Source organism: Falco biarmicus, chromosome 1, assembly GCF_023638135.1.
Source record: "Falco biarmicus isolate bFalBia1 chromosome 1, bFalBia1.pri, whole genome shotgun sequence".
NCBI classification, from domain to species: Eukaryota; Metazoa; Chordata; class Aves; order Falconiformes; family Falconidae; genus Falco; species Falco biarmicus.
This window is the reverse complement of record NC_079288.1, coordinates 14,065,144-14,075,158: the sequence shown is the minus strand read 5'-3', so window position 1 is coordinate 14,075,158 and position 10,015 is coordinate 14,065,144. Positions and strand designations below refer to the sequence as shown.

General features: G+C 41.9%; 1 protein-coding gene across 1 annotated transcript; it reads left to right on the top strand.

The window, feature by feature from the left end:
- The first annotated feature begins 4,093 nt into the window (after positions 1 to 4,093).
- Positions 4,094 to 9,518, top strand: MED31 (mediator complex subunit 31). The gene is made up of 5 exons (XM_056354286.1): positions 4,094 to 4,259; positions 4,855 to 5,016; positions 7,069 to 7,146; positions 7,794 to 7,890; positions 8,639 to 9,518. The coding sequence occupies exons 1-5, from the start codon at positions 4,094 to 4,096 to the stop codon at positions 8,829 to 8,831; spliced, it is 696 nt and encodes a 231-aa protein (XP_056210261.1). The 3' UTR covers positions 8,832 to 9,518.
- The last annotated feature ends 497 nt before the right edge of the window (positions 9,519 to 10,015 follow it).

Below are 10,015 nucleotides of genomic sequence, written 5' to 3'. Positions count from 1 at the left end.
GCCTTCAGATGAAGATTGTTCTGCCATGACTGTCATAGGCTGGCTTTTGAAATGTACGTTACCTGCCAGTTTCTTAGCCTCAAAAAATAGAACTCAGTGAACAGTTAAGCCTTTAATTAAATATGTTCTGACAATTGTTTCTGTCACTGATAACTATGATCTTGTTTCTATTGAATTACAATTATAACATGGGAGTAAAAAAATTGCAGACTTTGTACTGGCTTGTTATAAATATAAACATAATGCATACTCTGTTCTCTGTTATTTAACCACGTTTGAAGCAGGATACTCTCCAGTCTGCAGAATTCTGTCTTGCATTCTATGGGTAAAATCCTTTAAGATGTCATTATCCATGTTGATACAAGCTCGCACTCTATTCTAAGGCAGATGGGTAAATTTATGAACAAAAGGGGATGTCTTGGGCCCCAAGCACTGGGTATAAAATACTTACTGTTCCACTTCATCAGTTTTCAATCATGAAGCATTGCTGGATCTCCTTTTCTTTCTGATGCAAATGCACTATACTATATACTATGTAAATGTGGTGTCGTAAATAAACCCTTTGCAATATCTCAATTCCTCAGTCTCCACCTTCAAGATCTAATAGCACTTCAGACCACTTTATTTTCTGCTGTCTTGTGGAGACTTCGTACCTTCATGTCCCAGAAGTGGCTCCATTTAATGGCTGTGTCTCTATGCCAGTTCTAATGATGTTATACTGTACTTGTCGCCATAAACCATTCCATTTTCTAAAAAGCATTCTTGCCAGTGCGGTACTAATCAACATGACTAAAAATGCTGGAACCTAGCCTATAGCTTTGAATATTCTTTGAAATCCATGACTGTAAATTTTAAGCTTAAATAAGTGGAAAGCATATCCAGCTAAAAATTGGGGGGGGGGGGGTGTTTGTCAGTTACAAGTATCCAGTGTGGAAAACGCTACAGGTGACTGAGATAGACAACTTTAATTCCAAGATAATGGTTTCTACCCTTAAGCCCTCAGAAGCAACTCTGAATTAAGATGTAGATGTGAACAGGTGAGATCTTCATCTACATGAGGTATTTTGTTATCAATCTGAAATGGAAACTCCAAAGAATTAAGTGTCTCTATAACATCTCAAACGTTAAAGGAGAGACCTCTTTTTGGCAAGATAGAGGATATATTATTTAATATTTTAAAAAAGGCTGAAGATCTGTGTGGCAGTTGGAAAAAGAGCTTGAAATCCAGTCACTGAGATTAAACAATTGATGACAGTAGAAACATGTTATTTTCTGGACCTGGAAAGACCTTTCAGTATCCTGGTGTCTGTGGTTTTCCTAAATACAGCATTTACAAAGAAATGTCACAAACCTGATTTTATTGATACTTAGCTACTATCTGTAATTACTACTGCAGCCAAGTGTCATTTTTTGAATGCAGTTTTCAACTTGCAACAGCTTAATTTAGTTAAGGTAGAAAACATTATCTCATCTGTTTCTGTTTGTTAGATAATACATCTGTGTTTTATATATAAATCCACTATAATTTTAGCATACTCTGCCAAAATGTCTCAGAAAAAAATAAAGTCCCAGAAACAGCTTCTAGACCTACAACAGCAGCTATGGTAACCTAGTCCCTATAAAAGGAGAAACTGAGGCAGCAATGTTGTTCTGGTTTCACAACAATATGGAGAGTTCCTGGCTCATTGTCATATATGTTAACACTTATACCCTGAAAGTTTGACTCAATTGGTACTTAAAAGCAGAAAAAAAGATTCCGATTTTTCCTAGAGAACGTTCTTAGTTATTATACTATGATCCTGACTTTCAATTTTGTTCCTAGTTTTGATGGCCAAGAACTGAAATGTTCGACTTAACTCTGGCAAGCCTACATAGTAATTTATTCCTGTGACCAATCCTTTCTTGGGATTCTCTCCTCTGAAGTCAGTCTTGGGAGAGAAATCACATTCCAGAATAGCAATGCAGACACGTGGGATCTGTTTGATCTCTGCTTTTAGCCCAAAGTCTGTGTTTACTGGGGAGTGACTTGTTATGTTTTGATATAGTAATGGTAGTATTCCACAACCACTAAAACCTTGCCTAAAAAAAGCAACCCTATTTTATTAAGAAAAACTATGCCTGAATTCTTTTTAGATGGCTTTTTGTAACCAAATTCCCAGGGAAAAAAAAGCCATACTGCATTGGAAAAGATAGATAATTACATAGAAAATTGCTAACTCAGACACTGAAAATAAATAAATTTTTCAATTTCAAAAAATTTCAAGTTCAAAAAATAATATTTAAAAAAAAAAAAGAAAAAGGAAAAAAATCAGTCAGGTTTCAGGTAAATCTATATACAGCGTACTGTTGAACAAGTGCCCAGTAATGCAATTTTAGCAGTGTACCTAAGCTAGCTTGACAGTGCTAAACCATTCGGGCTTTTGTTCCAGCCAAGTTCTGAAAACTGAGTATGTAACACCAGGCAGAACTGCAACCTCTGGAATAAATTTACAGCCTCAGTAGCTGGGCTCCTCTCCATTGTGCTGATGCAACAGCGCAGTTCTGCTCTGCACTCTTGTAGCATTTGTTTATTAACTGGTTTCACTCTGATACAATTTTTTTGATGAATGAATAATTAAGTGCAGAGGTTGACTGAAATCTACTTGGCTCATTGTAAGGTTGCTATGAAAAACAAGACAAAGCCCAGGCTCAGATCTCTGTCCAATATGCAGAAAGAAAGAAAAAAATCAAAACCTAGTTTAGTATTTCAGGGTTGAGTCTCTCCTTTCTATTTCCTTCTGCTCTGGAAGTAATCAACAGTGGCTTGTCTTAGCATAAAGTTAAAATGAATGTTCTGCAAATAAAAACATATGATCATCCTCTTTTTATCCTTTCCAGTTCAAGCATTTATCTGTCTATCTGGGGGAAAAAAGTATAATGAGAACATTGACCCCAAAGCTACTTTGTAATGGAATTGGAACCGAATTGCCTATGTGGTAAAAGCTGCCTTACATGACAGAACAAATTATTAGTCCAACACTAATTTTCTTCAACAGGTTGTTTACTCACATAGGACGTCATTAAATCTGTGACGTTAGAACATGAACCATTCAGATCTGGAACAGAAGGTCTTCCTGAGACACCTGGAGAATTGATGACTCACTAATGGCACCAATGATAAAATTGCAAATTCAAAGATCAATGGCAAAAAAGAGCGCTTCAGGCCACATCGCTGCCTCCCAGAAGAGCAACAGTGCCGGGTAAGTAGAATGAAAACCCCAGTCCTGAGATATTCATTGTGGGTTTAAGGCAGACTGCTTTCTAGGTAAAGACTGTCTAGAGACAAACCCTCCTACAGTTCTGCTGAGAGGGGGCTTTAGCGTCACCTCAGCTAGAGTTTTAGACATTATAAAACCTCCACAGAAAGAAATTGCAGGAAACCATTTTCGTATGTTCTGCTGTTCATGGATTTACGTGGCTTATTCTCAGTTCTGTTGGTGCATCCTAGCTCTAATAAAGTGATTTTAAAAACCACTTACATAGAATTCTAACTTAAACTGGTTTGTAGAGTTGGAAAAGCAGTAAAGAAATGTCAAATAATCATTTCTGCTTGATTTGTTTTATATCATAATCACCAAATTGCTTACTGAAATAAGTAGTTCTTAAGGCTTTTCCTCCAAGCGAGTTTGCAGTGTCTCAGGCCAAACCGATTCCACCTTTGGAAGAGACTTCTGCACCCATTTTATAAGTCCATCATGTTAATCTACCAGTCTCCTCCAGAAATTCCATTGCTGACGCTTCAGGGCAGTACAGAACTCTTGACAAATGCATCCTTAAAATGTCCTCCTTACTCATCTGCCAGAGGATTGATCACATGGCTCGTTAATAATACCTGGATAACACTGACCAAACTCTAACCTTTCTGGCCATGTTACCGTCAGGAGGAGTGTTCTTTTCCTGGTTAGGAAACAGGCCTCTCAAACGCAGCTGCGAGGGTGGTGCAGTGCCCTGCCTGCCGCGCCGGCCTGGTGGGACCGCGTGGCACAGGCTGCCTGACGGACTGCTCGGCAGGACCGCGTGGCACAGGCCACGGGCAGCTGCCCGGCGGGACCGCATGGCGCAGGCCGCCTTGCCCCGGTGGCAGCAGCTGGCACTTTTGGAGCCTGCTATGCAGAGGTGCCAAGGAACATTTCCAGAGGTTCGTTTGTTTTGCTTGCGAAGTTTTCATAGTGAAGTGCTGGATGTAACACTGAACTTTGGTCGATTAAAAATACACCAGAGTTTGTACTTTGGTTTTTGAGCACTTTGAATTTGGTTCCTGCTGCTTATAAAGTTTGAAGCGAGCTGCAGCAGCCCACAGGACAGCAGAGCGCCTTGAAAAGGGAGGAATTTTTCCCATACAATGTTCAGTTGGAGTTTTTATTTGGATAGTGAAATCTCCGGATGTTCTTTCCAACTACTGCTATTACATGCCCTGCCACTTTCAAACCATCAGGAGCCGTTCCCGCGTCTCCAGCAGCAAATGGATGGTGCCCGTTACACGCAGCAACGTGGATCCCCATGTATCTTCCCCGCAGGTCTCTGTGCGGTGCCGTAATGGGGAACGTGCCCCCCCGGCAGCGGTGGCTGCTCCCCTCCTGGACCCGGTGGGACCACCGTTTAGGAAACTGAACATGTGGCACGACCAGCGCCGGGCATGTCACACCAGCACCGAACAGCGGCCGCAGAACTAGGCACCCTGCCCGCGCACTGCTGCCAGCGGCGGAACGCAACCCCCACCGAAACCCTCCGCCGCGGGAGAACCCCGGGCGGGCCGCCCGCCCCGCCCCGCCCCGCCCCGCGCGCGCACCCCGCCCCGCGGGTGGTGGCGCCGAGCGAGGAGGCGCGGCCCGGCCCGCTGCCAGGCACCCGGCGCCGCCTTCCCAGAGTGCTTCAGTGCTGGGGTCCGCCGGGCTTCCGCCCGCCGGCAGCGCCCGTCCGCGGCGCCATCTTGTGCTTGGGCGAGTCGCGCAGCGCGGCGGGTCGCTATGGAGTCAGGTGAGGGGTGCCGGTTGCCGCTGGCTCCCGGGCACTCGGAGTCCGGCGGGACCGCGCGGCGAGGGGCGGGCAGGCCGAGCGCCTGCGGCCTGGGGAAAGGCCGCACGGGAGCCGGGGCCGGCTGGTGCTCGGCGAACTCTGAGCCCGCCTCCTCCTCCTCGGCTGCTCGGGCCCGCTCTGGCACCGCGTTTGCTCCGTTGCCGGTGCCCACGACCCTCAGCCTCCCGCGGGCCGTGGGAGGTGGCGGGAGGGCATCGGAGGGCGCATGGTGCTCTACCGCTAAATCCTGCTTTCCCAGAACTGTTAGGGAGCTTTGGCCACGGGTGATGCCCCGATCTCATGTTTAATACTTGCTGTGATTCAGGATTCGGAGTTGCAAATTCGGGGGCGCAAGGGCTTCCAGTCAGTCCCGGTCTGTCCTTCATCTTTATTCCCGTGGAAAGCATTGGTTTTCTCGGTTCTCCACGTAGTTGCTTTGTAGGAAAAGGAAGGTGTGTTTAGATGGAGCCCTCTCTGAAGCAGGTGTCTCCTAGCGCTGGGGCCCCAGCTGGGAACCGAAGGTTGGCCGGGCAGTCCTGTGGCTTAGTGGTCCCCAGTGGCAGCGACAGGCCTCTGAGACCTGCAACCCTGGCTCCTGTCAGTAAGGGTTTGCTATGTGCTCATTATGGTTATGAAAAAAAAAAAAAGTAAAATGAAGATACCTTGATGGTATGATTCTAAAAATTAGAAAGTCAGTTGATTCTTTATTCCTTGCTTTTGGTACAGTAGCCCCCAGCTTGTATAATCACAGGCATAAATGCAGAAATGAATTTCTCATGACCACTGCTAATCAGGCAAAAACTGTCAGTACCCAGCTCTGATTTGGTATTAGGTTCTAGGAAGTAGGCTGTTCTGCATTTCAGTGTTCAAGATGGGACTGTTGGGCAGAATTTCAGAATAGCTCATACTCAAAGGAATCTTTGGAGGTCATCTAGCCCAATGCCCTGCTCAGACTGGATCGGATTACTCAGGACCTTGTCTAGTAAGGCCATCGTTATCTTCCAAGGATGGGGATTCCACAGCCTCTCAGGGCAACATGTTCCTATGATCACCTTCACAGTAAAAAAAAAAAAAGCCAACCAAACCAAACCACTGCCCCCATGCCCGATAAACCCCCAAACATGTCTAAAAGGAATTTCCTGGATTTCAGTTTGTGCCCATTGCCTTTTGTCTTTTCTCTGGGCACCACTGAGAAGAGTTTGATTCTGTCTTCATTCCTTCACAGCACATATTTATAGACATTGATAAGGTTACGCCACCCCAGGTGTTGGACTTGACATTTCAATTTGTTGAACTGAATGAGATTCCTGTTGGCCCGCTCCTCCGGCCTTTTGAGGTCCCTCTGAATTGGCTGCACAGCCTTCCTGTGCTTTAGCCACTCCTCACAGTTACATGTGAGCTATGGACTTGCTGTGTGTGCAGGCAGTCACATCATCTAGGTCATACAGATGTCAAACAGCACTGTATCCCGTATCAGCCCCAGTGGCACACCATTAGTGATTAGTGGACATTGTACTGTGGGAACACTGCAGTATTCCTACTGGTGTACTATATGAAGAATAAGTTTCTGAAGAAAATAACTGTGCTACCTTGTACTACTTTTAAAGATAGGCACAACTATTTCAGTGGGCTGTTCGCAATTCCCATATTCTTACCACCTTAATTTTCCCTGTGCAAATATTGCAGGCTTCTTGCTCTTCCCTTTTCCTTTACTCTAAACAAAGTGTCAGTGGGCTTTCCTCCATTCTTTGCACTTGCTTGACAGTAAAAAACCCAAACACAAACCAACCAAACAAAAAAAAAAAACCCAAACCCCAGCATGTTTATTAATGCAGGCCCAACAGTGATTCACATAATGAAGGCTTTGCTAAATCAGTCCATGTGTATTATGGGTAGTTACTGCTTTTCCTTCTGTTTTAAACACATTACCTCTATATGTATGGCTCAAACTAAGAAAATTACTTTCAAATCTATTGTGTCAGTCTGATTCTTACTGTTTTTCTCGTGTATCAGATGATACAGGAAATCGACTTCGGTTCCAGCTGGAGTTAGAGTTTGTTCAATGCCTGGCAAATCCAAATTACCTCAACTGTGAGTACTTGAAAGGAAATATCAGGATCCTGAGAAATTAATACAGTTTAATGGTGTTTATTATTACTGGTCATGTTACAGGGAGAGGGCCAAACAAAGAAAAGGCAATGGGTCTTTCACAGAATGAAGGTAGTCTGTAAATAATTTGTCTAGATTTCTAATTGCTCGTGTTTTATTGTTTCAAATGAAAAAAAAAAAAAGCATGTCTAGCAGAGAAGTTCAAGTCTGTAATGTCAAGTTAACACCACTCCTTTATCTGAAAACAGAATTTTACTAATGTTAATAATAGTTTCAAGTAGTGTACTTAATTCCCTGTCAATTTTAATACTATACAGTCAAAGTTTCCGCTTTCAAAAAGCTGTTCTCTTCCTTGCTGTTGTATGAAGGATACATACACACTGTAAGGGAGGTGGGGCTAATTTATTATGTCTAGTACGTTGACATAAAAATATATTTTTTTCCTTGTGGTTTTTTAATTTTGAATTATCTAAACTTGATTGTAATGGTAAAGTTTTGACTAAAGTGCCCCTTTTTTGTATAGTTTTATAAAAAATAGATATGTATGTATTTTGTATAGTTTTCTTCCTTTGGCAGATTTTTTTCACACATCTGTAACTGACAATTCCTTGTTTGTCATTTTATTTCAGTTCTTGCACAAAGAGGCTACTTCAAAGACAAAGCTTTCGTAAATTATCTTAAATATTTACTTTATTGGAAAGAACCTGAATATGCAAAATACCTAAAGTAAGTGTTAAAATCACTTAGGCTTCTGCATTTTAATGATTTGATGTTTTATTTTCTGTTATTTACTGTACAGCAGCATGTCACTGTTTGATTTCTGCCTGTAATCTTACCTTTGTCCTCCCCACTGTATTTATATGCAGCTTTATTTTCCTGTTTCCAACAGTCCAGATGTAGCAATAGACAAAATTATAAAACTGGTCTTTCATGAGTTGTACATGGAATCTTCCTTTTGCAGCCTTTATCTGCACTCTACTTTTTGTTTAAAATAAAACTACTGAAGATTATGGTACAGAACTACTTCAGTTAGGCCCAGTAAGTAGATTTTAAGTGTAATTTTGCATTGTTGATGGTTACACGAAACAAAGGATGACTTTGCATTTTTGTGCGAGCACAAACTACTTCAAATTTTGGGAAAACAGTTCTTTGTTATGTTCTTTACAAGAGCTCTGGAAACAGATATTGTAGTTGTTAGGTATTTGCGTTAGTAAAATCTAGCCATTAGAAAAGCTACTCCAAGCAAGCATGCCTATGCCTTTATAAACTGTTACTGGACTCCTTGTTTCCTAGCCTAATACTGAAGTTACTAAGTTACAGCGTGGTGGAATATGTACAGTCTTAAGCGGTTTGATGCTTGAGTAAAGCACATACATGATAAAAACAAAAAAGCGAACTGCAGAATTATTGGATGCTCAAGTTTTAGTGTACCTTATAAAAACTTCTATTAAAGCAATGTTTATTTTTAATCCAGGTATCCTCAGTGTTTGCATATGTTAGAGCTGCTCCAATATGAACATTTCCGCAAAGAACTGGTAAATGCTCAGTGTGCTAAATTTATTGATGAGCAACAGATTCTTCACTGGCAGCACTATTCACGGAAAAGAATGCGTCTCCAGCAAGCACTGGCAGAGCAGCAGCAACAAAACAACACCTCTGTAAAATGAAAAACACATGGAAGAGTGATCATAAGGTGTACTTTGTGTCAGCTGAAGTATTTACAAGAGAGGAACAAACCCTTTTGTAGGTTTGGCTCTGGGTGTGTGTATGCTTTAATTTTTGATTTATCAAGTGACGGGACTGTTTGGTGGGGTTTTTTTCTTTCATCAACTTTTTTAGAGATACAAGACTGATAACTACATCTGCAATTTATTTTGTGGCATGGACAATTTTGTAAGAGCATTACTTACAGCAGTTATTGATGCCTCTTGATTTTGAAAACATGTTACTTAGTGACATTTAAGTCTTTAACAGAAAGTGTAGCTCAGAAGTCTGTTCTCAGGAGGCATTTTCCCTGGAGAATAATGATGTGTTTCAAAGTACGGCCAAGAACTCCCTCATGTACTCCTTTTTACAGCTGCAGGATGAGCAAAGTTGAAGTGGTGATACCGTACAAAATCTAAATTGTGGATTTTTGCCTTGAAACCAAGCTGAGCTATTACTTGTCATTTCTGTTTACGTGGTAGTCGTTGCTGGGAGTCTTACAGAGTTTTCCTTACAGCGTGTTTTACAGAAAGAAATCAAAGTGATGAGACAAGGACTGCAGGAGACAAATAATAATAACCTTTGCAAATACTCAACAGAAGGAAACAGGCTGTAGCAGTATCTAGTCCATTAAAGTCAGCTTACTTTAATCTTGGTTTTCTGCCAGTGAAATAGCGGCTGCTCTTAAGCTTCTCTGCAGTACATGTACTGAAAACAATTTGTGTTACAAAAAAAAAGGTGTAAATGCTTGCATTATAGGAGAAGCATTTGCCCTTTATTCCTGTATAGCTTTAATGTTAAGAACACAGATCTTGGCAGCTGTCAGGGATGTAATTTTCACATTTTAGATTGTATTCATGCTGCATTCATGGTGTGTTTCATATCCCTGTAGGAGCAGGTACCACAGCTGTTCACATTCAACATGTAATCGCTGACACTGTCAGCCCTCAACTTATCATAGACTGAACAGGTAAGCCGTTAAACATCTTTGGCATCGAAGATTTATCTTAACAGCTTCAGCAGTTATGTGAAGTCAGATTTAGGAAGATTAAGGAGGTTTTTCCCATTTCTCTTATATGCACACCCCCCCCACCCCCCACTATTAAAGGTATAACTTTGCAGTTAAGTCTCCAGTAATTGCAGGCTG

Coding starts and splice junctions, on each gene's coding strand:
- MED31 (XM_056354286.1), top strand. CDS start 4,094: ATGGCGCAGGCCGCCTTGCCCCGGTGGCAGCAGCTGGCACTTTTGGAG. Junction 4,260..4,854: donor TCGATTAAAAATACACCAGA/GTTTGTACTTTG, acceptor GGTGGCGCCGAG/CGAGGAGGCGCGGCCCGGCC. Junction 7,891..8,638: donor GAATATGCAAAATACCTAAA/GTAAGTGTTAAA, acceptor TTTTTAATCCAG/GTATCCTCAGTGTTTGCATA.